Below are 27,241 nucleotides of genomic sequence, written 5' to 3' on the forward strand. Positions count from 1 at the left end.
ACATTGATTAAATGACCCAAGTTAAGGCCACTTTTAGATGCTCTAAAAAATATCAAAACATATTTGATATAAATAGCACTCAGCGACATATTTATCTCTTATAAATCCATCCATCATCAAGTGTTTTCGGTGTGTGCATATAGGAAGTGAATTTATTTCTCTCGCCAACTACTGAACCTTCAAAATGTTCCAAAAATTCCATCAAAAAGAGTCAAACAGAGGTCATGTATTCCTTTCCCCCTTATCGCATAATGCCACCCTCATAATTTCAGTTTCTGAGTTTTTTTTTAATAATTTTCTAATCTATGAAAATCTATAAAAATGAAACCATAACACAAGAGACAGTCTTTATTGTAGGAAAGTGAGAAGTGAGTGAAAAGAGAGGAAAAGAGTAAAAAGAGAAGTGTTTTTCACTGCTCTTCATAGCTAACTGTAGCTAATGTGCTGCTGCTGTTCCTCGTGTGTGTTGAACTGCGTGCGTGCGGCATAGAGCAGGGCGGCCATGAAGGCGCCATTGTTCATCAGCAGCGACATAATGGTGGCCATCTTGAGGGCGGGCAGTATAAAGGGCAGCAGGCTGCCCAGCAGTACAACGGGCAGGATCAGCATGGGCACGGCCACCTGCATGATGGTCAGCTTGTTGGAGCTGTGCTTCTTCTTGCGACGTCTCAAGAGACCGCCGACGCCGATGCCGCCGCCACCATCCTCGGACCCACCACCACCACCGCCGAGAAGACCCTGCTTGGAGTCACCCTCCGCCTCGGGCTCATAGTTCTCCACGCTGCCGCTGTTTCCGCCCACGCCGCCCATCGCGGGGATGTTCATCAGATTTAGCTCCAGGTCCTCCGTTTCGCGGCGTCGGGCACGGCCCACGCGAGATTTGCCAGCTGCAAGGGGGTAAGCATCACTCATCAGTCAGTGTTGGACAGGACAGGGCTCACGACTTACCCTTCTTGAGGGAGAACCTCAGCTTGTTGTCCTTGCTGGGCACAATCTTCACCAGCATTCCTGGCAGAAAGTGCAGCTTGAGGTCGCGATGCTTGAAGAACCGCTGAAAGTTCCCGACCAGCCGCTGGTTCAGCTCCTTCTCGGACATTTGCTGGTACTTCTGTGAGATGAGGCTGCCCATTTGCGTCTCCTCGCCGAAGAACTGATCGAGAAAGTCTCTGGTCAGGTTGCCCGAGCTGGCCATGTGGCGGCGCTCCTCCATCTTTTGCAGCACATACAACTTGGTGCAGTGCAGCATGCTGGACTCGCGCAGGCACTCGTAGATGCGCATTGGAATCGACGCCCTAAAGTATGACACACTGTTCGCCGAGTGCCCACGGGGCTGCGTCTCCGACGGGTTCGAGTCTTCGCTAACATCTGCCTCAAGCTGCGCTGAGGCTCGATTGAGGCTCAGGCAAAGGCAAAGTCCGAGCAGGACTCGCAAGGCTCTGTTGCTCGTGGAGTTGGCGTGCATTTTCCCGCAGTTTTTTTTCTCGGCTTAGCAACACAACTGCACCTGAGCAGTGACAGTGCAGAACTGAATTCAATGCCAAGATCGTACCAGCAGCAATCCTTGGACAGTCGATTTTCTTGGCCGCTTTCCTCTGGCCAACTGGTTTCGACCAACGCGCGCACAGACATGCGAGATTTAGTTTAGCGGGTCAAGTTGCAGTTTTGCTTTTGCTTTTGCCGCATGTCGCTCGCCGCCTTGCCCCATTTGCCTGACTTATGGCCAGCCAATACGTTTGTTCACCGTCGTAGTCAAAACATTTATCCATTCACACCTGGCCACAGCATCCATTTCACTGGAACTCTAAACCCATTTGTTCTGGGTGCAATTCGGCGGTGCAGCACTTGCCACATGCATCAGTCGGGTTAACTGTGTCACCAGCAAGTAAGAGTAAACCGCTTCTCTTTCTAAACATTAGAAACTTATGTACACTATCGAAGAGAGGAATATGTGCGGGAATGGATAGAAGGGAACGCATATTGGAACGGAATTTTCATTAACAAAATTCCATTTTCCACTAAAACTTCAGTTTTCAATGCAGCAAAAGATTATGAAGAACAATTTTTAGTTGGTTCTAAAAAGTGAAATTTTTCCCGTTAAACTTCCTTTTCTTATTGCAGCTGACATTCCAATTGGAATTTACGTCTGAGTTGACGTTGTCCGCTGTGGTGAGGATCAGCACTTATTCACCACGCTCTCTCGATGCACAGAGAGACGAACGCCAGAAAGAGAGCGCAGCTTTCGTTTGTTGTTGCTTTGCATGTGCATTGAGGGATGATCCCCGAAAGCGTTTTGTCTCTCTGCTTTGAAACTTATTCCAGCTCTCCCAATAATTACTAAGAGTATCCAATAGTCTGTGGAGATCACCGCCCCGCTATTTTTCGCTGACAGCGTACAAAATTGTTCAATTGGCGCACAAAGTGGAACAATTGAAGCCGGATTCGAGATGATTGAGTGGCTAGAAAAGTGATGTGTCTGTCTGTTTTCAAGTAAGTGACTGTCGCACTGATCAAGTGAGAGTCTAATTAATTAGTCTTTAACCATAATGAGACAAAAGTGATATTCATGTTAATAGCAAGGAGAGAAATTCAATCCAATCCCAGCCAGATGACCCATTTCCACAGCGTTGGAGGAACGCCGCGGTCTTTACTTCGCTTTGCTTTCTATGTCTGTGTGTGGGTGAGCACGTCCAAGTTGGGAACTGGCACTGCGGAAGAGCAGTTAAAAGAACCGTAAATCAGCGACGCCCTCAGCTGCATAAGCAATGAGGCGCAGGTTTCACTTTCTATGGGCACAGAGACGCAGACAGAAATCAATGCTTTCCATTCTTTACTTTGTAATAAATAAATAAATAATTTAAACTAAACTTAAATTATTATTTGGTTGCATGCTCGCTGAGGTTGAGGTATTATAACATGGCCTGCTACCAGCTAGCTCTCTCGCCCCGAACTCTGACCCCCCTCTACCACTCCTTCTCCAGCCACACGGGCTGCTGGGTGTGCGAGTGCGAGTAGACGACGGGCACGGGAGCTGCCACGGGTGCGGCAGCATAGGCGGCTGCCTGCACTGGCAGCGCACGCGACAGCATCTGTCCGATGGCCAGCACCAGCAGAATGACGCCCACGCCCAGTCCCTTCATGGAGACGACTGTCAGAGCTGCCAGCAGTGTGGTGATCACGCCCACCACGAAAGCTCCAGGCACCAAAGCGAAGCTGATGCGGCGCAGAAAATGATGGCCAAAGGTGCGGCTCTCTGCAAAGAACAAAGAGCAAGAGGAACTATTTAGCTTCTGCAGATTCTTTCTGTTCCTTTCTTCCGTACTAACCAGCTACATCCGTGGCGTTGTCCGAGCTATTGGCGGGCTGCTGCTGGCCCAAGACCACATTGAGGCCCAGACACAGGCACACGAGGGCGAAGACAATTTTCTGATTGGCGGCCATTTCGAGTTGGTTTCGTTTTTAGTCCTTTTGGTAATCCGTTGGGCACTGCTCTGCTCTGCTCTGCTCAGCTCTGGCACCGATCGACAATTGAATGCTTGGCCCACACTGACATTGGCTTTTATCGAAGTGATACGTGGGCCAGCCAGCCCTCGGTGGGGCGGCTACTTGACATGCGGCAGTCGGACAGACAACGGCACGAACGTGCGCCAAAACAAGCAAATCGTGCCACAGTCTGTGGCTGGCTGGCTGATGCCGAATCTGATGGGGCACTGCCGACATGTCGTTGGCCCTTTTTTGGGAGCGCAACGCAAACGCAAACGCAAACGCATTTGGTGGCACATAGGAACACTCGCAGCTGGACTTGGACTGGGACTGGGACTTGGGCATTCTTTCACGACGCGTGTCTATATTGAGGGCAGGCCAATCGCTTTCATTTTTCGTCGATAATGATTTATCAGCTAATTAATAAACAGGCAATGCATTTTAATTTTTAATCTACGCCTGTGCTTAAAGAGACAACGGAAAATGCTTTACTCCACGGCATAGTAACGGCCGTCCATTGATGAGTGTCCGGCACCTCTCCCTGACGATTCACTTTCATTCACGGCCTAGCGAAAAATGATAATAGTAAACGCTAATTTCTGGCTTTCAAGCAGGTGTACAGGTTTTCACTGCACAGCAAAAGGTTCTTTATCTGATAGGCCATACATAATGGCAGTGCAGAGATAAACGAAATTTGTTTTCACTGTAGAAGAGAGTGAAAAATTGGACAGGAATGCAGTGGGAAGTGCTGCACATTTTTAGAAATTTTTTGCAGCTGGAATTTCGTTTGATAAGTGATTAAATTTGTGCTTAGAATTGGTTGCAACTTTGGGTTTGTGGCAATTTAATATAATGTCATGGATAGACCTGCCGTGGAACTAGCATGAAAATATCTTTACATTTGCTTGCTTTTTTTTGTGCTTTAGTTTTTAGCTCCCCGTAGTTCTCCGATGGATTACTGTTTGTTCCGAAATTTATTGTGGATTATCTGCACTTTTTACGGCTAAGATTAGGCTGAAACTTTGTGTTTATAGGAACACTGATAAATGTTATCGTTGCACAGATATATTCGCACTGTTTGCAACTTTTGAGTTTGTTTCCATTTTTGTATTGGCTAATTGGCTGCTAATTGTGTGAAAGTAAACGAAGCTACCTAATATGTGTTGCGGATTTTCAATGCGACCAACGATAGAATTTACTTTCTACTCTGGATTTTCAGTCGCCAGAAGATCAGCTCTCTGTGCGCCAGTTTTGTCAACAACTTTCTCATGCAATTGCCGTCAGAGTTAATTAAAGGCGTCTCTGTCTCAGGCAGTGTCTCCTCCGATGTCTCCTCCGATGTCTCCTCCGCTGTCTCTGTCTCTGCTCTTAGCCAGCCTGTGGGCCAAAGAACCGAGTCATGAACCGTTAGCAGGCTACTTAAAGATTCGGTATTATTTATGGCTAATGCCGACGATGCCCTGGTGTTGGCGGTGGGGCCAGCAGCGGCAATTACAGCTAAAAGAAATCAATGAGCGAGATCAGTGAGAAATTGCAGGCCAGGCCTACTCCAGATATTTTCCTCTTTCGAACCAACACTCGCAGCGGTCCAAGACTAAGACATCGACATCGACATGGACATGGAAATGGACAACTGGCAATTTAATTGAAGAGGATTCTGTTGTGCAAAATCCAGCACAAGAATCGTGTTCTATCGGTGGTTGGGGGCAGGCAACCTGTTGGCAGCTGTGTCCCCGGCTGGCTGGCTGCTTGTTGGCCGTTTCTTGGCTTGGCTGTGCTCAATTCCGATGCCAATTCCAGCAGCAGAATGCACACTCGTCTGGCAGCCACCAGGCTCCGTCCGCTACTCTAGCCGCTGCTCTTTCTGCTTTCTTCTTAGTTGATAAAACGCTTGGCCACCGCTGTTCGTGCCACATTTTGTGGCTGTCCAGTGCAGCGTGCGCACATCGAGCGGAGCGACAAAATCAACACAGCAGCAGCAGAGATGAGCAGCCCAGTGAGATTCCTTTTATTGAGTGTGCTCTGCACCGCCCTGGCCTGGGCGCAGGAGACCAGCAGCGAGGCGGGGCCTGGCACGGAAGCGGCTCGAGGGCTGGCCAGCAGCTACGAGCCGGAGGACAAGCAGCAGTCGCTGAGGAAGAACTCGCACATCTTCATGGGCATCTACAAGAACTACAAGAGCACCTATCTGGGCAACAAGACGACCAGTGAGTACAAGAAGCGACTGAGGGATCGCGTGAGTGCTTCCCAACTGACCAACAATGAGGCTGGAGCCGAGGGCCAACAGGAGCAGCTCGAAGCTGCAGATGTTCTCGCCCAAGAGCTGCGCCAGGAGGCCAATGCTGAGGCCTTGCTGGAGGCACAAACTGGAACGCCCATCTACGATGACAACGAGACGGCGGCGGGCAAGAAGCGACGCAAACGCAAGCGCAAGGATCGCAACAAGAGGCGCGAGGACACAGGCTCAGCAGAGACAGCAACAGAGAGAGAAAGAGAGACAGAGACGGCGACAGAGCAGCCGGAGCTGCAGTCGGAGAATGAGACCATCAAACGGTACTTTGTGGGACCCGGCCTCAATGTCAGCCTGGACATGAGCAACGACATTATACACGTGAAGCTGGATGGCGAGAATCTCAAGGAGATTATGGCAGCTCGTTGGATGAACACGGATGACAGCGAGGAAGGTAAGTCCGCTGCTACTCTGGGAGCCAAAGCTCAATCCACTTAAAACCCACTTGACACCTTCTAGGTCGCGGCAAGAAGTACGATATGATTACCAAAGTGCTGCCCCTCTTCATACTGCCGTTCCTCATTCAGTCCGCCATTGTGCCGTTTCTGGTGACGAAGCTTAAGCTGCTGCTGGTCAAGTCAATTTTGGTGGGCAAGCTGGCCATCTTCCTGCTCATTATCTCGGCCATCAAGAACGGCAACAAGATGGTGCAGAGCTACGAGGTTCCATCGTACTGGGCGGGCGAGCCGAGCCGAAGGTCCGAGCTGGCAGCTGCCGCCTCCTCAGCTGCGGCCGCCTACAATGGATATCGGGTGGAGGGCAAGCCAGCCGCTTGGATTAGCTAAAAAGCACCGCTGCACAGTTAGTACAACAAACACAAAATGCATTAAGATTCAGTTATAGGTTCTAAGTCCATTGGAATAAACATATAGACATCGGGGTTGATTGCGTTGATTGATTGATGCGTGGGGTTCTGAGCAGTGTATAGAAAACAATTTCAGGCAGCGCAGTCGGCGCAAGCGCAGTGTAAAAGCTTCGTGTGTTTGAGCGCGTTTGTGTGCACAGACAACAGACACGAAGTCAAAAACGTTTCTTGCTGCTCTGCCGCTGCGGCTGCCGTGCAATTGTGAATAGAGCAGTGCATATAAAACAATTGCGGGCAGCGCAGTCGGCGCAAGCGCAGCGTAAAAGCTTCGTGTCGGCAGGTAGACAAATGTTTGACTGCGTTTGAATGCACAGACAACAGACACGAAGTCAAAAACGTTTCTTGCTGCCCTGCAGTGCTATTGTGAATGGGCCACATACGCAGTTGGTTTTGTGCAGCTGCGGCGGTTCTCTGTGCATGTGCCGAGGCTTCACGAAGTTTTTAAGCTGCGCTGCGCTGCCCGACTGCGCTGCCTGAGAACTTTTTCTATGCACAAAACATACGACACTAAATAACAGAATTGTGGTCACATCTGCTGCTGCTTAGCTGAGATGAAAGCTCTGCCATCGATCAAGCATGTTTGTTTTTGGGAGCAAGCTGTTTAAGCTCCGCTATGAGCTAGTAAATCGTGATCGAAACCCAGTGGTGATTCTTTTCCAACTTAAATTTCGCTTCGGAGTCCATGTAATATTCTAATTTATGGCGTCGCAAATGCTTCTTTCTTTAGTTTTTAGAAAGGCGCAAATAGTTTTCCAATTTAAATCTTCTTCGTGTACAAGCACTTTGGCAATCAGCTGAAATTGCTTTCACGTGCAGCAAATCAGAAACCAATACACATGCTCCTATCTGACTAAATAAATCATTCTGACTATCTGTAAAAAGTTTGTCAAAGAAGTAGTAAAAGACGTTGCACAATTTTAAGTATGTTTAAATCGTAAATTAAATATTTTTATTGTTGGTATTTTAGGTGGAAATAAATAAGCGTTGCAAACAAATAAATTAATTTAAATCTAAGTTTTTCGTGAGGCTTGACCAGCGCCCCAGGCCCAGTCTGCTGCTTAGCTCTAGTAGCAGGTGTACTGCCGTTCCAGCTGGACACAAACGTCGCACTGGAGACGGAATCCCCAGACCAGCTTGCAGTTGCAGCGCCGCTCGCTGCGCACGTGTTGGGTGCGCACGCGGTAGCCGCAGACGCGGCAGAGCTGCTGGCAGGAGAGGCGCTCCTCCACGGAACCGCTGCCATCCCTGGAGCACTGGCGGCCTCGTGTGCCTGTCCAGCGGCCGCTGGCCTCGGGCTCGCAGTAGTTGGGCGAGTCCTGCATGAAGACGAGCGAGTCGAGGGGAATGTTTTGCCACATGATCTTCAGATTGCTGGCCGTGCTGTCCAGCTGAATGGCATCGTCGTACATCTGCAGCAGATCCTGCGCCACCGCCTCGAATGGTTTCAGCACCTTCACGCACTCCTCCTCGAGGCACTTGCCCTGCGGTCCGGGTTGCTTGCAGCGGCACTCCTGTACCAGTGACTGTTGCAGCAGCGAGCCAATCACCCGCTGATTGTGTGCAGCTGCATCCGAGCCGGCACCAAAACGCTTCTCATACAGCTCCACGGCCTGGGCTGGCTCATGGGCACAGGGCACGTTGAGAGCGTTTCCTGTGCAGCCGCAGCCAGCGATGACTCCATTGGCGCAATCCTTGGTCAGCTTGTGCACGATGGAAGCCATGGAGATGGCTGCCACATAGACATCCTCCCGCTCCGGCGTTTCCGTAGCCGGTGCCGTGTGCCGCTTGACAAAGTCCGTGCTGGGGCAGTTCCAACGCTGCCACTTGAAGCTATCCTGGCAGCTGGAGAGCGCCTGCTTCAGACCCGCACCAGTGATGGCCTCCCACGAGAGCGGCGCCTGAAACTGTGTGTACTGGTAGTAGTTCATGTTCATGGGCTCAATGACAGCCGCCGAGGAGCCGGCAATGGCCAGGAATAAATTCAGTATGAAGAACATTTTTGTGCGTGGATTTTGTGTTGTGTGTGTGATTTGTGTGTTGTCTCCGTTGTGTCTCTGGATTGACTGAATGGTTGAGGTTCATGGCTGTTCGCATTTATACCAGGAGCCAATGACAATCCTGGGCCGTACCCGTGGGAAATTCGGGCCTGGCCGAAAAACCGGAAATTTGTCTTGGGTTGGGATTTTGTGGAGAGACAAAAAGTCCCAGCGGCCGGCGCACACACAAATAACCCACTGGTGGTCCCAAATTGCGGAGCAGCCCAACCGCGCTCATCCGGACAGCGCTACCTACCTGCTGCGCTTTGGATCTTTGCGCTCTCTTCGCTGCGCGCTCTCTCGCTCTCTTTGCGACGCTCTCTCAACTTTCCCACGCTTAAGCAGGTAGACGTCATGTGGCGCCCTGACGTGCGCTCATGAATGAAATGTGCCCGAACTCATTCAGTCCGTTCGGTAATTCCCGTTACCCACTGGACAATATCAATGCCCCGATGCGCGCTGCCCGTTGCGCGCTGCCCGACGATTCGTTAGATCGGGTTTGTTTGGGTTTTGTTTCGGGGATATTCGATCGCACGTTGTTGATCCCGTATTTTGCGTGGCGGCGGCAGGCTGGCCAAGCCAAGCCAATTATATAACAAAACATATGACAAATAGTCGAGGATATATAATTTGGGAAATTAATTGCGCTTTGTGGTAAGCTGTTTTGGGCAGAAGAATACCCCAGGGAAGGACTGAAGCTGTTTGGTTTGGTCTGGTATTTACGCGCAAAAGTTAATACGCGCGGATTAGGCCAAATGGCGCTTAATGCCAGAGATAAGAAGTGAAAAAAGATAAGAAAAATACATGAAATTATCTACCATAGAAGATGTGATAAGAAATGTACTTTGACGCCAGCAGAAAACAATGAATAATGCATGGAATTATAATAGAATAAAAATCAATCGAAAGATAATTAAATTATGTTAGAAAAGACAAAACCTTTGAGTGTCAATTGCTTGTCAATAACTGCAAACAAAAGTGAATTTCCAACCGTCATCAAGATGGCAATAAAACACGCTGCAAATTTACGATGTACTTAGCGGGGAACGATGCACAGACAAAGTCATTATAAATATGGTTCCATGAGGTACTTGGGCCAGGCGTTTACGTTTTGCGACAAAATGTGTTGCGGAAATTTGCTTGATTGGGTTTTAACACAATGAAAATACCGTTTGCGCGTCTCTAATTAGGTCGAAAATCGTTTGCGGCACCGGAAAAGGGTTTTTTAGGCCTAAGCGCCGGATAATACAGGGAGAAACAGCAGCGAGCAGCGAGCAGCGAGCACCGCGTAGGTAGGTAGGCCTCAAAATTGCTCAATTGGTCTTCACACATGGACGGGCATTTGTTGGAAACTTTCGGCGCTGAGCACTGGGACTTTCAGTGGGACTTTCTGGGTCTCGGCTCGGCTCGGCTCGGCTCAGTAGCCCAGATTGGAATTTCGACTGGCGGCAGGAAAAACGCGACAGATCTTTTGTTGGCATTTCTAACTTTAATCAAAGCGAAGCCCAGCGCCATGACAGGGCCAATAAATTTGGAAACGATCAGCAGTCGATGAGCCAGTCGTGGCCGCGATTAGATTAGCAATCAGCAACACGCCGTATCACACATCGGCTCTGTACATGTCCAATTAAGATATAGTGGAGCCACTTGAGGTGCGCCGGCAGTCTACCTCGCTCCCAGCCCCACGGGACAAGGCTTAGTAGCGCATTGGATGCGGCCCGTGCTGGATTAGCGTTGCACAAAGATTGAGCATGATTGTCACCGCCAAATTGGTGGCCATTGGGCTGAGTTTAGCGCTCACCGCGTTTACCGTCTCCACCATTGTGCTGGCCGTGCAAAAGTCCAGTTTGACGAATGATTTGCGCGAGGCGCAGGAGAAACTCGATATGCTGGAGGCGGGTCTGCAAACGACGAGCACGAGCACGGCAACACCTGCGGGTACAGAGCCAGCGAGCCCTACAGCAGCGCCGGGCACCACAGCAGAACCAGGACCCACAGCAGCTCCTGGCACCACCGCAGCTCCTGGCACCACCGCAGCTCCTGGCACCACAGCAGCGCCAGGCACCACAGCAGCTCCTGGCACCACCGCAGCTCCTGCCACCACCGCAGCTCCTGGCACCACAGCAGCTCCTGGCACCACAGCAGCTCCTGAGGAAAAGATTGACTATCGTCTGCCCAGGAGCCTAGAGCCCACCCACTACGATCTGTACCTCTTCCCGAACGTGGAGACGGGCGTGTTTGATGGCCAGGAAACGATTCAACTGAACGTGCACGAGGCCACCGATACGATTGTGCTGCACTCGCTCGACCTCAGCATTTCCAGCGTGTCCGTGCTGAAGCCGGACTACTCCAGCGTGGAGGTCTCCGAGATCAGCTTCGATGCGGTGCGAGAGCTGCTGGTGCTGCAGCTGGCGGAGCAGCTGACAGCGGGCACTGCGGTGGAGCTCCACCTGGGCTTCGGCGGCTCCATGGCCAACAAGATTGTGGGCCTGTACAGTTCGTCGTACGTGAAGGCGGATGAGAGTCGCAAGTGGATTGCCACCTCGAAATTCGAGCCCACCTACGCCCGCCAGGCCTTCCCCTGCTTCGATGAGCCGGCGCTGAAGGCCACCTTCCAGATAACCCTCGTGCATCCCGTGGATGGGGACTACCATGCGCTGTCCAACATGAACATCGAGTCGCAGGCCAACCAGGGCGCCTACACGGAGGTCACCTTCGCCAAGAGCGTGCCCATGAGCACCTATCTGGCGTGCTTCATTGTCTCTGACTTCACGGCCAAGTTTGTGGAGGTGGACACCAAGGGCATCGGCGAGACCTTCACCATGGGCGTCTATGCCACGCCCGAGCAGATCGGCAAAGTGGACTTCGCCGTGGAGGTGGGCAAGGGTGTGATCGAGTACTACATTGACTACTTCCAAATTGAGTATCCGCTGCCCAAGCTGGACATGGCGGCCATACCCGACTTCGTCTCCGGCGCCATGGAGCACTGGGGTTTGGTCACCTACCGCGAGACCAGCCTGCTCTACGACGCGGAGACGAGTTCTGCCACGAACAAGCAGCGCATTGCCTCGGTCATTGCTCACGAGTTTGCTCACATGTGGTTCGGCAATTTGGGTGAGTGAAGTTCGAACTTTGACCCCCACTACAGACTCATGTTTCCACTCTTTCCAGTAACCATGAATTGGTGGAACGATTTGTGGCTAAACGAGGGCTTTGCCAGCTTTATAGAGTACCTGGGCGTGGACTCTGTCTTTCCCGAGTGGAAAATGGCAAGTTGGCAAGGGAAAAACTGGGAACTCCCTCTAGCTAATGTCTAACCTCACCTCTCCACAGCGCGATCAGTTCATTGTGAGCACTTTGCATGGCGTGTTGACCTTAGACGGCACCTTGGGCTCCCATCCCATCATCCAGACCGTGGAGAATCCCGATCAGATCACAGAAATCTTTGACACCATCACCTACTCCAAGGGCTCCTCGCTGGTGCGCATGGTGGAGGATTTTCTGGGCGAGACCATCTTCCGGCAGGCGGTGACCAACTACCTGAATGAATACAAGTACACGACGGCGGAGACTTCCAATTTCTTCACGGAAATTGATAAGCTGGGACTGGACTACAATGTGACGGCCATTATGCTGACATGGACAGTGCAGGTGGGGGACCTCGGGCAGCTGCTCTCCAGTTGAAACATTTCTAAACTTTTGTTGGAACTTACCTTCCAGATGGGTCTGCCAGTTGTCGCGGTGGAGCAGCTATCCGACACTGAATACAAATTGACGCAAAAGCGCTTCTTGTCCAATCCCAATGACTATGACGCCGAGCACGAGAGTTCGGAATTCGAGTGAGTGCCAGCAGAATCCACCTCCAACCGATATCTGATTGAAATATTTCGCACATACATTACCCACAGCTACCGCTGGTCAATACCCATCACATACACCACCAGCGCAGAGTCCAGTGTGCAGCGGGTTTGGTTTTACCACGACCAAAGCGAAGGTAAGTCGCGACATCTGTATGCGCGGCAGACAGCGCTCCATTTAACGATCTTCTCTTCCGTTTGCAGTCACCATAACTCTGCCCGCTGCCGTGCAGTGGATCAAATTCAACGCGGAGCAAGTGGGCTACTATCGGGTGAACTATGCTGCGGCGCTGTGGGAATCGCTGGCCACGGAGCTGGTGGCCACGCCGGGCGCCTTCAGCGCGGGCGATCGCGCCTCCCTGCTCAACGATGCCTTTGCGCTGGCCGACTCCACGCAGCTGCCGTACGAGATTGCCTTGGACATGACCAAGTATCTGGACAAGGAGCAGGACTATGTGCCCTGGAGCGTGGCTGCCTCGAAGCTGACCTCGCTGAAGCGCACGCTCTACTACACCGCCAGCTACGTGAAGTACAAGAAGTATGCCACGGCGCTGATCGAGCCCATCTACACGGCACTCACGTGGACAGTGGGCGAGGATCATTTGGACAAGTGAGTGGGCAGGAATGTCCTTCTATGATGCAACCTTTACATGTCTCTTTTCTGCTTAGTCGCCTGCGTGTGACTGCCCTGAGTGCCGCCTGCTCTTTGGGCCTCGAGTCCTGCCTCAGCGAGGTGGGCGCACAGTTCAACAGTTGGCTGGGCCAGCCCAGCGAGCGACCCAAGCCGGATGTCCGCGAGACCATCTACTACTACGGCATGCTGTCCGTGGGCGATCAGCAGATCTGGGAGCAGGTCTGGCAGCTGTTCGTCGACGAGGCGGATGCCAGCGAGAAGTCCAAGCTGATGTACGGCCTGTCCGCTGTGCAGGAGCCGTGGCTACTCAAGCGCTACATCGACCTCGCCTGGAATGAGGACTACGTGCGCGGTCAGGACTACTTCACGTGTCTGACTTACATTGCCTCGAATCCCGTGGGCGAGCCGCTGGTCTGGGAATATGTGCGCGAGAACTGGCAGAAGCTGGTCGCTCGCTTCGGGCTGAATGAACGTTACTTGGGCAATCTGATACCCTCGATCACGGCCCGCTTCAACACCCAAACGAAGCTCGAGGAGATGGAGCACTTCTTTGAGAAGTATCCCGAGGCGGGCGCGGGCACTGCGGCGCGGGTACGTGCCCTCGAAACGGTGAAGAACAATATTGTGTGGCTGGCCGAGAATCTCGAGAGCGTCGACGCCTGGCTGGACGAGCAGCAACTGTAGCTGGCCATCCCCTTGGGGTTTTTTGTGGCCATAAAGAACGACCAATGGGAATAAAGATAAGCCAAAGTTGTTGGTGAAGCAAATTACAGCTCCATAAATGAGCGCAATTATCCATTTGCCACGATAAGGTGGGGTTTGGTGTGGGGACACGATTTGATTTGATGGCAGAAGTGCGAATGCAGATCCACTGCCGTGCCCCGTCATGTGGTGGCCATAATCGAACTTATTTGGCCAATTATCGCCGCCTGTTCGGAGCATAAACTTTGAGGGCAAACCACAATCGGCGTTAGTTTTTATAGCAGCTAATCGCTGGCGCTGGTTCGGACCGGGGCCGGTACTCTTGGCTGGTAGTTTCAGTCGCTGACGATTGTTGGCATTGCAAAGATGTTCTGGACGCATAATTTGCTGCAAGTGGCGCTGGCCTGGGCGCTGGCGGCTTTTGCCACGGCCACTGTGGTGGTGGCCGTGCAAAACGCCAAGTTGGAGGCAAATCTGAGGGATGTGCAGGAAAAGATTGACATTTACAAGGAGGTAGATGGGGGGCAGATCAACCAAAGGCAGCGACGCGACGATGAGGTGAGTCATCAGAGGAATTTCCACGAATTTTCTGCTACATTTTTATCTCTAGCTTAATTATCGCCTGCCCACGGCACTGCGGCCCGTGCACTACGAACTCTACTGGCATCCGGACCTCGACACGGGCACCTTTACGGGGCAGGAGAGAATCACCATTAGTGTGGTGGAGGCCACCAATCAAATAATTTTGCACGCTTACCTGCTGGATGTGACGAATGTTTATGTGCTGAACCAAGAGGTTGTGGGGTGGGAGCTGGAGTTGGAGCGACAGCTGCTGATTATCACGTTGAGCACGGAACTGACAGTCGGTTCCAGCATCACTTTGGGTGTGCTCTTCAATGGCAAGATGACCGATAAGCTGGTGGGTTTGTATAGCAGCACCTACAAGTCGGAGGCCGGTGATCAACAGTAAGTCAAGTTTTGAGTTTTGCACGCAGCAGACACTGCACGACAGCAGTTACAAAACAATCGCTACATGACAGAAGCTGAACGAAATCTGCATCTCAAGCAGAGCGCTCAAGCAGAGACCTCTGGCGATGGAAATGTTCACCATTTTCGCATTTCTTCGTTAATTTTTGAATGAAATTTTATTTTAAGAATTTGCCTTTTCTCAGCAACATTTCCTCCACACAATTCGAGCCCGTTTATGCCCGTCAGGCCTTCCCCTGCTTCGATGAGCCGGCAATGAAGGCCACCTTTGCCATCACTGTGGTGCATCCCACGGGTTCATATCATGCAGTTTCCAACATGAAGCAAACGGTGAGTCCAGCCTTAAGTAAAATACTCTTCAGCTAATGAAACCCTTCCATCAGGACTCAACTTACTTGGGCGAGTACACGGAGGCGGTGTTCGAAACAACCGTGTCCATGAGCACCTACCTCGTGTGCATCATTGTCTCCGATTTTGCCTCCGAGTCCACGACGGTCCAGGCCAACGGCATTGGCGAGGACTTTAGCATGGAGGCTTTTGCCACGCCCCATCAGCTGAGCAAGGTGGCATTCGCCTTGGAGTTTGGCGCTGCCGTCACCGAGTACTACATTCAGTACTACAAAGTGCCGTATCCACTGACCAAGCTTGATATGGCTGCCATCCCAGACTTCTCCTCGAATGCCATGGAGCACTGGGGTCTGGTCACGTACCGCGAGACTGCACTGCTTTACGACGAGAATTACAGTTCGACGCTGAACAAGCAGTCGATTGCTGCCGTCTTGGCCCACGAGATTGCCCATCAATGGTTCGGTAATCTGGTGACCATGCAGTGGTGGAATGACATTTGGCTAAACGAAGGATTCGCGCGCTACATGCAGTACAAGGGAGTGAATGCCGTGCATCCAGATTGGGGCATGGTAGGTGATTCATGGGAGAACTTTTCGAGACAAATCTACAACCTCTTTTCTTCCCTTTAGCTGGAACAATTCCAAATTATTGCACTGCACCCGGTCATGGTCTATGATGGCAAACTCTCCTCGCATCCCATTGTCCAACAGGTGGCGACACCTGCGGAGATTTCTGCCATTTTTGACACCATCAGCTATGAGAAGGGAGGATCGGTGATTCGCATGCTGGAGACGCTCGTGGGCGCTGATACCTTCGAGCAGGCCGTGACCAATTACTTGGTCAAGTATCAGTACCAAAACACCGTCACGGACGACTTCCTCAGCGAGGTGGCCGCCCTGGTCACTGCCTACGATGTGAAGCTGCTGATGCGTACGTGGACGGAGCAGATGGGCTACCCGGTGCTCAATGTGTCCCGTGCGGAAGCTGGCTTCCTCATCACTCAACAGCGCTTCCTCTCGAACCTAGCCAGCTATGAGGAGGCGCCGCAGGACAGCGAATTCCAGTACAAATGGAGCGTGCCCATCACCTACACCCTGGACTCTTGGGCGGAGGGAGAGACCGGTAGCTTGGTCTTCCCCTATGACGAAGATGCAGCGGGCATAGCTCTGGACACTGAGGTGCAGTGGATTAAGCTGAATGTCCATCAATTGGGCTACTATCGGGTCAACTACGAGGAGAGTCTGTGGAATGCACTCATCCAGCAACTGATCGCCGATCCATCCCGCTTGGATGTCGCCGATCGTGCGCATCTCTTGAACGATGCCTTTGCCCTGGCCGATGCCAGTCAACTGTCCTACAAGGTGCCGCTGGAGATGACCGCTTATCTGGGGCAGGAGCGCGCCTTTGTGCCCTGGTATGTGGCAGCGGAGAAGCTCAAGGCGCTGCAGCGCAGTCTGATGTTCAACGAGGGCTACGTGTCCTACTTGACCTACGCGAGGACTCTAGTTGGGAGCGTCTACCAGGAAGTGGGCTGGACTGTGGATGCCAACAATCATCTGAATAAGTAGGCATTGACTCTCTGCTTGGCCTATAAAATCCTCTCTGATCGATCCTTTCTCTACCCTCTTTGCAGTCGCCTTCGCGTCTCCCTGCTCTCTGCAGCCTGCTCCCTCGGCCTGCCCGACTGCCTGAGCCAGGCTGCTCAGCGCTTCAACGCCTGGCTGCAGAACCCCACAGCTGCCAACCGGCCAGCGCCCGATCTGCGCGAGATTGTCTACTACTACGGCATGCAGCAGTCCACCAGCGAGGCCAACTGGCAGAAGCTCTTCGAGCTCTTCCTGGCGGAGACGGATGCCAGCGAGAAGCTGAAGCTGATGTACGGTTTGGCGGGTGTGCAGGATGCCCAGCTGCTGTTCAGCTTCCTGGAACTGGCCGGAGACGAGAGCATTGTGCGCTCCCAGGACTACTTCACGCTCGTGCAGAACATTGCCGGCAATCCCGTGGGCGAGCCCGTCGTCTGGGATTACTACCGGGAGCAGTGGCCACAGCTGAGCGCTCGCTTTGGGCTGACTAATCGCAACTTTGGGCGGCTCATAGCGCAGATCACAAAGAACTTTGCCAGCCAGGTGAAGCTGGAGGAGGTGCAGCAATTCTATGCCAAATATCCCGAGTCTGGGGCTGGGGCCAACTCCCGGCTGGAGGCGGTGGAGACCATCAAGTACAACATCGAATGGCTGAAGCGGAACACCAATGACATCAGCGACTGGCTGGACGGCACCTCCGTTCCCTTGACCAACTAAAAACCCATTGTAAACGCGGTCTTTAGAGTACAATAAACAATCATACGTACGTCCAAGTTCGTGTTTTAGAGCCAATTGGCGGGCAATTAGCTGGCGAAAAATTGCATAAGAAACAAAATTTCCGCTCAAGTTCAATAAAATAAAGTTCCAAAATCAAACCATAAATAAAACCAAGAATTTCCGTTCTTTTTTATCCAAGAAACGCTGATGGTCATGCAGGCAGGCAATCTAGGGAGCAATCATCCTGGCGCTGTGACTGTCCGGCCATAAACTTCGATATACAAGCGCTGCGAAAATAAACACATAAATGTCCGTCCGTCCGTCCGCGTGGTCTTATGGCCCAGACATAAACCTAAACCTAAAGACTATTTATCTGGCCATCGGGGGAGCTATATGGCTGTGGCATGTCTAGATATCGTATCGTCCAGCAATCTGGACAAGTTTATCAAGTCCAACTTGCTTGGTCAGATTCGAAGTTTGCATTTAGTTTCCAATTTGGCGCACAGCGCAGTGGAAGCAAATTTCGAAAGTTCTCCTCAAAAGTGCAAGGATAAACGACCACAAAATGGTTGCCTGTGAGTAGTCCAACGTTTGATGGTTCGTGTGGAGATTATGCAACCCAAAAACCCTTTCAGGGCTGACTGTCAAGTTTGTGGCCATCTTTCTGGGCCTGGCTACCACGGCCTTCTGCATTTCCACCATTGTGCTGGCCGTGCAGAATACCGATCTGGAGAATGATCTGCAGGATGCGCTGAACAAGATCGATGCGCTTACAGCGGACACCACTTCCACCTCAACGACGACCACAACAGCCAGTCCTGGTGGCACTACGCCCAGTCCTGGAGGCAATACGCCCAGTGGGGGTACAACTCCTGGCAGCGGTTCGGGTACCACTCCTGGGGGAGGAACAACTCCTGGAGGTGGCGCAACCACTCCTGGAGGCGGAACCACTCCTGGAGGAGGAACCTCTCCTGGAGGAGGAACCTCTCCTGGAGCTGGCACCACAAGCACCCCCGCAGCTGGAGTTGATCCCATCTACCCCACACTGCCCACAGGACTGCCCGATCCCGAAGCGGTAAGTCCAGCAACAAAACCCGCAACCAAACCCAATTGGGAAAGCACAAATTGTGCCTGTCTGCTGCCCATAAAGGCGGCATGGCCACCAATTCACGTTTTATCATGTGTCCGGAGTGGTCATTTGGTCATTTGGTCATTTCAAGTGCTTATCGCTGGGGGTAAATGATTGTGCCTTGTTTTTGTTTTATCACATTGAAACACGGTCTTTGGGCGCTGTCAGGCTCTCGAGTGTTGGTTCAGTTGAGGCAGTTTAATTGAGTTGTCAAGATCAGCCATGGGCAACAAGTGGCAGAATATAAAGGGTATGCATGGCAGTGGATGTCACCTAATGGTCAGAAATGAACGTCTCTTGTGTGTGCCTTAGACTGGATCACAGCGGAGCGAGTGGCCATATTCTTTGGCCTGCTGTCCACCTGCCTGATTGTGGCTCTCGTGGTGGTGCTGGTGCACCGCGACAATTTGTGGCTGCAGCTGGACGAGGCGCAGCGGAAATTGGACGTGCTCGAGGACTACATACAGAACCACATAAGGAATGCCGCTCCCGACCAACTATTGAACTCAAGAGAATGATTCTTAGGTTTATCTTAGTTTAGTTTTTCGTACTTTTCAATGGCGTCAATAAACAAATCATTTCACAATTAAACCAACTCACAAGTGCACTCAAAATCGTATAATGCTTGGGTCGCTGACGCATACCCCGACCAAGTCCACCTGTTTTACGATCTGACCAATCAATCCGTATCGTCTGGCCTTATCAGTCACTCGTTTCCTTTATGAGAAATGCTTATTATCGTTGCTGGATATTGAATAATCTTTACAACACCCTCACCCCGCAGATTCAATGGCGTCTGCCCGCGGAGCTGCGGCCCATCAAGTACAAGATCTACATTCATCCCGATCTGCAGACTGGCGGCTGTGAGGGCACCGTGTCCATTCAGTTCCAGCTGAATGCGGTGACCAATCTGATTGTGCTGCACGCCAAGGATCTGAATGTGCACAGCATCAGCATACTCAACATGATGGCGCGCATGCGCATTGCCATTGATGAGTACTACCTGGACGATACGCGGGAGCTGCTCATGATTAAGCTGAAGGAGGTGCTCAGCATGAACAAGGCGTACACGCTGTCCGCCAGCTTCGACTGCAATCTGGAGAGTCTCACGGGCAGCTACAGAAGCAGCTACACAGATGCGGCAGGCAATCAAAAGTGAGTAGTGAATACCCCTAGTGCATGCTCTTGGAGTTCGGTTGTTGCTTTGCAGCTTTTGCTTCGAGCCGGTCTCAGCTGTTACGGCAAGCTTTCACGCAGTGCGAGCTTTCGCCGCGTGCCCGGCCGCAGCTTCGGCCACTGTTGGAAGTTTCAAGCTGAGCGCGACGGTTGTGAATGCGCGTCGCGTCTGTTATTCCCGATCTCATCTCTCGTCGTGCGCGCGCGCGCTGCTCTTTGCCGATTTGAATCACGAGTACGAGTACGATATGGCTGCAGGCAGCAGAGCCAAATGAATTGCTGGACATTAAATTAACAATTAACTCCGACCGCACTGAGATCGCGCGCTGTCACTGTCACAGAAGCTGTAACTGCCGTTGTAACTGTAAATGAAGCGCAGCTGCCGAAAGAGCAGGTGCCAATAAAGCGGGCGACATAGTGCAAAATGTGAAAATAATACGCGCATTTGGAGTGGATCAAAACATATACCGTTGAAAGCTCCAACGGGCCGCTATCATTGTCATTGAACTGTTCCGTTATGTGGCTCTCGGTGTGTGTGCGTTTTGCGTTCTAATTGGGCGCATTGAGGCGGCAACTAATTTTAATATTCGCGCCCGTAATACGAGTATTTTGTATCGTCCATCGAAATGCGGCCACGGAGCTCCAATGGAATTCTATGCCAACTTTGACTTTCAACAATGAACACGATAAACAAGAGCCGCCGATAAATAACAGCAGCAGAACACCGCATGGGCATGGGAAAACAGGTTGCAACAGCGCATGCGTCCCATCACCACGGCACGGCACCTCCACTCCACCTCCTCCTCCGCTGTTGCAAACTGGCTTGGAGTCAGTCCCCAGCCCCAGCCCCAGCCCCCGGCCCCCGTCCTCGTGCATACACATAGTTCACTTGCCGCGCAAGTTCTTGGCCTTAAATCGGCCAATACACTCTTGGAGCCAAGATGTTCCGTCCGCCTCAATGGCTGAAGAGTCTTTGGCTCTGCCTCTGCCCGATGGCCGCCTGAGAAATTACTTTCTTCCAAAAGGCAAAACGAAATGGGTCGACATCATTGACTGCCAGCGACTTGTCGTAGTATTTCTCTTCGTCTGCTCTGTCTCTGTCTCCGTCTCTTTCTCATTTCTCATTTCTGGTTTTTGTTTTGTTCTGGTCAAATATTTTTAATTTTTTTTTGCTTTTTCATTTTCATTGACACTGATTTCTTTTTTGTTCTGGGCGAAATTTCTAGTCTGTGTTTAATGTGGGAAAAGAACCACCGAAGAATGGTCAGAGAAGTTTGCTTGAATGGGATTTAAGTGCTAATAAGCGAAATCAATGGATACTTAACACCTTTTGAAGTGTGAAACAATTCAAATGTTCATTCAACTCTTAGGAGCGAAAGCGATGGCAGCGATAAGCAAAAACCTTTGCTAAATAATTGCTGATATTGCTTTAGTAATGGCAGATTCAAAATTGATGGATGTGTCTTATGCAACATCCTTGATTGATAAAATTGCGATATTTTGCATTTCAAACCGTACAAACTGTGGCAATCATTTTGTTGTCTTTGCCCACCATCTCCCTTTGTGATATTTATTGTCGCTTTTATTTGATTGAAATTTCAAGCACGTAGACCCGACCTTTGTCATGTGTCACTCCCCAACTCCCAATAGCGGGAGTTACTTTTTGGTTAATTTTTTATCTGGGTGGCACTTGTCACGTAAATGCCAAACGATTTGCATTTGTGCTGCCATCAGATGTGTAAGGTGCCGTGAAAGTTATGACCTTAAAAAAGACGCAGGCACGTGTGTTTCATATAAACAAATTTCAAATTTATAAACTCCAAACCATAAACCTGGAATGCTGCTCGAAGTGCATTCAACTGGTCGACTTAGTCATTAGAAGCGAAACTTTTTTGTTTGACAACTGGTGGGCGAGCGATCATCAGCGGCAGAATTGATGTACAAATGCACACACATATGTAGATGCCTATGCATTCTGGTTGATGCGATGAGGCGTGTCAGATTATGCAGTCAGAGATACGAGTACTGGTAATACTCCGCAGCTGCCATTGTCTTTTGATGCGCACAAGGTAGCGTCTCATGCAATTGCTGCGGCGGCGGCGGCGGTGGCTTTGGCTTTGTGTGCGCCTTAATTGAGTCAGCGGCAGAGTCGCTGCATTGCATCATCATCACCATCATCATCAGGCAGGGCAAGAGACAATTGCCTGGCAGCTGCTACAAATTAGCATATTCTACAGTCTTCAATTCCTCATTTCGCACACAATTTGGTGCAATCTGAAATGAATACTTGGCATAAATTACGAGCACACCTACGGGTAAATGATTCTCTCAGTTGCATCCTGACATAATTGTCAGTGCAGCTGCATGGGTTTATGGCCAATTCAATTCATCTGCAACTGCTTCCCATGCCACAAATCGGAGTATAGAGACTGCCAAGAGATGATGCCAATAACCTTTGGCATGCATCCGTCAATCAATCGCAACACCAACGCCCCTATAGAAAGTGGCCTGTGGTGGACTCGACGGATCATTGCAACAAACCTGGAGGGGGATTTTTGTAATGCGCCTTTGCGGTTAACCAGCTCCAACTCTGAGCTGTGGAATCGTGTTGCTCCAACTATTTGAAGTAACAATTTTCATGAAATGACCAACTTCATTACGTGACCATGCGAGGGGGCAGAAGTGGCAGTCAGCCTGCCATCTGATTGATCTGCAGCGAGACAAGCTCCAATGCGGAGAGGAATAAGTTGTAGCTGATGGACTCGCGCTCTCTCTCTCTATCCCCCCCCTGTACCACACCATAAAAAGCTATGAAAACAAACCCGAGTTTGTTTATAAGTAGCTCAGAGATTATAAAAAAAGTGTGATGATGGTAACGGCGACGCATGTAATTCGGTCTCTGCTGTTTATTGCGCTCTCGAATTACCTCCCTGTCGATGACACAATGGGATTGGAGTGCTGGGAGATAAAAATACAGTTAAAAATGTGATTTACAGCAGAGCAATGCCAGTGACAGCTTCTGACAGTGACAATTTGCGATAGTGCGGGCTTAAAATAAAATAAAACCAAGTTCAAAAGTAACATCCACAGCTTTTCGCTTTTCGTAGCTCGTCGTCGCGTCATTCGTCTCAGTGTGAACGAGTCTAAGAGTTGAAAGCTAAAATTTAAGCAGCAGAACAAACACAGTCAACCGTTGGCATGTATGCAACAAAAAACGTGCGCCCACGCAGCAGCCTCTCCACAGACGACAATCACCGCATCAAGGACACCAATCGGCCGCACAAGGCCCCAGGCAACACCATCCTCACGCTGGTCGCCTTCTGCGTGTTCCTGCTGGTGCTGTGCGGCTTCCTGCTGGGGGCACTCGTCTATGTGGGCAAGAATATAGCCGATGAGCACCAGCGGCAGCAGGCGGCGAACAGCACGCAGGCGGCACTGAATGCGACCATACGCACAGTCTATGTGGACCGTGATCAGTTGTTGTCCACCAAACCGATTCTGAGTGTTTTTTCAGGTTGGTTCAACATAAAATCTTGATATATGAGTCGCGGGAAGTTAGCTTTTTTTTACTAAAATGACGGATATATTTTGTATGGGATATAATGGGTTAACAAGAGCTATTACAGCCAAAGAACAGCTATTCCAGTGGGAAGCAAAAAGTAATTGGAACAGAGTTACATACAGAAATTAAATCAATTTATTAGATTAGGTTTGAAGTCAGTTTAGAAAACATAATTTTAGCAATATTTAATGAAAATAGAGCACACATCTTCAGCTGTATAAATAAAGGGGTTCTAAGTGGGTTAAGTTCAGTCAGTATATTCGGTATATTTCTGCGAGGCTGGCATGACAAATACCGTATTTCAACGATAACTCCGCGGTCACACTAATGCAAAAATAAACTGAAACGAATTTTTATAAATTAAATTGCATATTATCGCTAGATAATCGTGCACCCACCACCACTCAAGTGCCTTCCAATACCAAATCACGCGCCATGCCCACCGTCGCGCCCGCCATTAGAGCCGCCAGCAAGGTGCTGCAAAAGCTCGGCTACCGGCTGCCAAAGGAACTGAAGCCGAGCAAATATAAGCTGCAACTGCGTCCAGATCTCAACCAGAAGAACTACACAGGCAACATAAGCATCAGCCTGGAGGTACTCGAGCCGATAGCCTTCATACCCGTGCACGTGAAGCAGCTGAATGTGAGCACCGTCGATGTGCAGCACTTGGACGAGTCGGGTGCGCCGCTGAAGAGCGTAACGCCAACGCTGACCTTCTCCTATCCCGAATTCGAGTACTGGGTGACCGAGTTCGAGCAGCCGCTCGACGTGGGAAACTACACGCTGCGCCTGAACTTTAACGGTTCGCTGACGGATCGCATCACGGGCCTCTATCAGAGCTCCTACTGGGACAAGCTGAAGAATCGCAACAGGTAGCAAAGCTACTAACAACCGAACTACCCCTAACCCTTGCATGCAATCAATTTAATTAACATAAAAAGAGTCTTTTGCCACGTACTAACTCCTTCCTTGTTGCCTTACAGATGGATTGCCAGCACCAAATTCGAGCCTACGTATGCCCGCTGGGCCTTCCCCTGCTTCGATGAGCCCGCCCTGAAGGCACAGTTCACCATAACCATTGCCCGTCCCAGCGGCGATGAGTATCACGTGCTGTCCAACATGCCCGTGGCCGCGGAGTACATCGATGGGGATCTGACTGAAGTGACGTTCCAGGAGACTGTGCCCATGAGCACATATCTGGCTGCCTTTGTCGTCTCAGACTTTGCCCACAAGACCACAACGTCCGCAGTGAATCCATCCATTGAAGTGCGCACATTCGCTCCCGCTGCACAAGTGGAGAAGACGCAATATGCTCTGGACATCGGCGTGGGCGTGCTCGACTATTACATTAACTACTTCAACATCTCCTACCCGCTGCCCAAGCTGGATTTGGTCGCCATTCCTGATTTTGTATCGGGCGCCATGGAGAACTGGGGTCTGGTGACCTTCCGCGAAACGGCGCTGCTGTACGATGAGGCCACCAGCTCGAGCGTGAACAAGCAGCGTGTGGCCATTGTTGTGGCGCATGAACTGGCGCATCAGTGGTTCGGCAATCTCGTCACCATGAACTGGTGGAGTGATCTCTGGCTGAATGAGGGTTTTGCCTCGTTCATTGAGTACAAGGGCACGAAGCACATGCATGAGGATTGGGATATGGACAATCAGTTTGTCATCGAGGAGCTCCATCCAGTGCTGATCATCGATGCCACTTTGGCCTCCCATCCGATTGTTAAATCCATTGAAAGTCCCGCTGAGATTACCGAATATTTCGATACAATTACCTACTCGAAGGGCGCTGCTTTGGTGCGCATGCTGGAGAACCTTGTGGGCGAGGCCAAGTTCAAGAATGGAACAACTCGCTATCTGAGGAATAACGTTTACTCCACTGCCACCACTGAGGACTATCTGACGGCCATTGAGGAGGAAGAGGGACTCGAATTTGATGTCAAGTGAGTGTCCGTTGGCTGCTGTTGCTGTTGCATCAACTAATTGGTTTCAAACTTTCAGGCAAATCATGCAAACGTGGACAGAGCAAATGGGTTTGCCAGTTGTCGAGGTGGAGAAGAATGGCAACAGCTACAAGCTCACGCAGAAACGTTTCCTGGCCAATGCCGACGATTACGAAGCCAGCGCTGAGGCCTCTTCTTTCAAGTACGTATCGGAATCATCACTCAGCATTGCCTCATTGACTCAACCTTTTGTTCTTTGCAGTTACCGCTGGTCCATTCCCATCACCTACACGAGCAGCATCAGCAGCGAGGTGCAGTCGCTGATCTTCAACCACAACGACAATGAGGCCAGCATCACGCTGACTGGCGATGCCAGCTGGATCAAGTTCAACAAGGATCAGGTTGGCTATTATCGCGTCAACTATGCGGCCGAGCAGTGGGCTGCGCTGACCACAGCGCTCAAGGCATCGCGGGAGGACTTCAGCACCGCGGATCGTGCGCATTTGCTGAACGATGCCAACACCCTGGCCGCTGCTGGACAGTTGAACTATGCCGTGGCCCTCGATCTGAGCACGTATCTGGAGAGCGAACAGGACTATGTGCCCTGGAGTGTGGGCACCTCGTCGCTGGCATCGCTGCGCAATCGCGTTTACTACACCGACTTGTACAGCAACTTTACCACCTACGCCCGCAAGCTGCTCACCCCCATTGTGGAGAAGGTTACGTTCACCGTTGGCACCAATCATTTGGAGAAGTAAGACAACTCGGACAGGGCGCAAGTTACAATTAGAGATTAACTTTTTGTGCATTTTACAGCCGCCTACGCATCAAGGTTCTGAGCTCCGCCTGCGCCGTGGGACACGAGGCCTCGCTGCAGCAGGCTGTCACGCTGTTCAACCAGTGGTTGGCCGCACCTGAAACACGCCCCAGTCCTGACATTCGGGACGTCGTCTACTACTACGGTCTGCAGCAGGTCAACACGGAAGCCGCCTGGGATCAGGTGTGGCAGCTGTATCTGGCCGAGGCCGATGCCCAGGAGAAGGTGCGGCTTATGAACGCCTTGGCTGCCGTCAAGGAGCCATGGCTGTTGCAGCGCTACATCAATCTGGCCGCGGATGAGAGCAACGTGCGTCGCCAGGACTACTTCACGCTGCTGGGCTATGTGTCGGCCAATCCTGTGGGCCAGAGCCTTGTCTGGGATTATGTGCGCGAGCACTGGGAGCAGCTGGTCGAGCGCTTTGGCATCAACGAGCGTACTTTGGGTCGTCTGATTCCCACCATCACGTCCCGCTTCTACACACAAACGAAGCTCGAGGAGATGCAGCACTTCTTTGAGAAGTATCCCGAAGCAGGAGCTGGCACTGCAGCGCGCCTGCAGGCACTGGAAACGGTCAAGGCCAACATCAAGTGGCTGTCACTGAACAAGCAGCAAGTGGGCGATTGGTTGGCCAACTACGCGGAGCAGTCCACCGTCACCAATAGCATCAAATGATTTAGCCACGGCCAATCCACACTGTAAAATATAATTATGTAAAAAAGAAACAACAACAACCAATGGAATTGAACATAGTCTTACTTTGTAGCCAACCAAAAGCAGCCAGAATGCTTTTCCAAAATGTGAATGAAGAATTGTGAATACGTATAGATATTTTGAAGAACAAAGAACTGGAGAATTGTGTTGATCATTTACTCTAATTAAGGCAGAGATACCTATGGCAGGGCAGCGTAATTTAATATTTGTTAAACGTAAATTATTTAGCTTTCATTCTGGCAGATGGTTAAACAATTGTGCCAGGAGGTACTTCGGTATGGCAGGGTATATTGTGCTGCTAGAAGCTTTTGTAACAGTTGGTACATGGCAAACGTTTGCTGGAATTTATGTTCACTTAATGGTGCACTTGCATAATTATTATTTGTGTAATTTAA

General features: G+C 50.9%; 8 protein-coding genes across 13 annotated transcripts; 5 read left to right on the forward strand and 3 right to left on the reverse strand.

Moving 5' to 3' along the window:
• Nucleotides 1–426: 426 nt before the first annotated feature.
• Nucleotides 427–1,462, reverse strand: LOC117897482. The gene is made up of 2 exons (XM_034806345.1): nt 949–1,462; nt 427–887 (listed from the first exon to the last, which is right to left on the reverse strand). The coding sequence occupies exons 1-2, from the start codon at nt 1,460–1,462 to the stop codon at nt 427–429; spliced, it is 975 nt and encodes a 324-aa protein (XP_034662236.1).
• Nucleotides 1,463–2,861: 1,399 nt separating this feature from the next.
• On the reverse strand, nt 2,862–3,511 carry LOC117897392 (protein apnoia). The gene is made up of 2 exons (XM_034806203.1): nt 3,324–3,511; nt 2,862–3,250 (listed from the first exon to the last, which is right to left on the reverse strand). The coding sequence occupies exons 1-2, from the start codon at nt 3,436–3,438 to the stop codon at nt 2,961–2,963; spliced, it is 405 nt and encodes a 134-aa protein (XP_034662094.1). The 5' UTR covers nt 3,439–3,511; the 3' UTR covers nt 2,862–2,960.
• Nucleotides 3,512–5,461: 1,950 nt separating this feature from the next.
• On the forward strand, nt 5,462–6,585 carry LOC117897152. Its single transcript, XM_034805824.1, has 2 exons — nt 5,462–6,164; nt 6,230–6,585. Exons 1-2 carry the CDS (start codon nt 5,465–5,467, stop codon nt 6,553–6,555), a joined length of 1,026 nt encoding a protein of 341 aa, XP_034661715.1. The 5' UTR covers nt 5,462–5,464; the 3' UTR covers nt 6,556–6,585.
• A 1,013-nt stretch (nt 6,586–7,598) lies between these two features.
• LOC117896698 (wnt inhibitor of Dorsal protein) lies at nt 7,599–8,817 on the reverse strand. The gene has a single exon (XM_034805152.1). It carries the CDS (start codon nt 8,630–8,632, stop codon nt 7,700–7,702), a length of 933 nt encoding a protein of 310 aa, XP_034661043.1. The 5' UTR covers nt 8,633–8,817; the 3' UTR covers nt 7,599–7,699.
• A 1,555-nt stretch (nt 8,818–10,372) lies between these two features.
• On the forward strand, nt 10,373–13,872 carry LOC117899484 (glutamyl aminopeptidase). 2 transcript variants are annotated; one of them, XM_034809522.1, is made up of 8 exons: nt 10,373–10,750; nt 10,799–11,785; nt 11,843–11,940; nt 12,005–12,322; nt 12,392–12,510; nt 12,580–12,665; nt 12,733–13,138; nt 13,198–13,872. In XM_034809522.1, exons 1-8 carry the CDS (start codon nt 10,423–10,425, stop codon nt 13,844–13,846), a joined length of 2,991 nt encoding a protein of 996 aa, XP_034665413.1. In that variant the 5' UTR covers nt 10,373–10,422; the 3' UTR covers nt 13,847–13,872. The 2 variants fall into 2 exon arrangements, with proteins under 2 accessions (XP_034665413.1, XP_034665411.1); XM_034809520.1 differs by having other exon boundaries at nt 10,373–11,785.
• Nucleotides 13,873–14,202: 330 nt separating this feature from the next.
• LOC117899485 (glutamyl aminopeptidase) lies at nt 14,203–17,548 on the forward strand. Its single transcript, XM_034809523.1, has 6 exons — nt 14,203–14,422; nt 14,475–14,830; nt 15,037–15,181; nt 15,235–15,768; nt 15,829–16,763; nt 16,833–17,548. The coding sequence occupies exons 1-6, from the start codon at nt 14,231–14,233 to the stop codon at nt 17,497–17,499; spliced, it is 2,829 nt and encodes a 942-aa protein (XP_034665414.1). The 5' UTR covers nt 14,203–14,230; the 3' UTR covers nt 17,500–17,548.
• Nucleotides 17,549–17,975: 427 nt separating this feature from the next.
• LOC117899483 (glutamyl aminopeptidase) lies at nt 17,976–26,974 on the forward strand. Of its 5 annotated transcripts, XM_034809518.1 has the most exons (8): nt 17,976–18,074; nt 18,135–18,444; nt 18,502–18,574; nt 19,413–19,783; nt 24,350–25,315; nt 25,374–25,517; nt 25,578–26,069; nt 26,132–26,974. In XM_034809518.1, exons 1-8 carry the CDS (start codon nt 18,065–18,067, stop codon nt 26,805–26,807), a joined length of 3,042 nt encoding a protein of 1,013 aa, XP_034665409.1. In that variant the 5' UTR covers nt 17,976–18,064; the 3' UTR covers nt 26,808–26,974. The 5 variants fall into 5 exon arrangements, with proteins under 5 accessions (XP_034665409.1, XP_034665406.1, XP_034665407.1 ...); XM_034809515.1 differs by having other exon boundaries at nt 18,135–18,574; XM_034809516.1 differs by lacking the exons at nt 17,976–18,074; nt 18,135–18,444; nt 18,502–18,574; nt 19,413–19,783 and adding exons at nt 19,926–20,039; nt 22,912–23,318; nt 23,749–24,238.
• Nucleotides 18,793–19,188, forward strand: LOC117899486. The gene is made up of 2 exons (XM_034809524.1): nt 18,793–18,878; nt 18,941–19,188. Exons 1-2 carry the CDS (start codon nt 18,851–18,853, stop codon nt 19,144–19,146), a joined length of 234 nt encoding a protein of 77 aa, XP_034665415.1. The 5' UTR covers nt 18,793–18,850; the 3' UTR covers nt 19,147–19,188.
• Nucleotides 26,975–27,241: the final 267 nt, after the last annotated feature.

Source organism: Drosophila subobscura, chromosome O, assembly GCF_008121235.1.
Source record: "Drosophila subobscura isolate 14011-0131.10 chromosome O, UCBerk_Dsub_1.0, whole genome shotgun sequence".
NCBI classification, from domain to species: domain Eukaryota; kingdom Metazoa; phylum Arthropoda; class Insecta; order Diptera; family Drosophilidae; genus Drosophila; species Drosophila subobscura.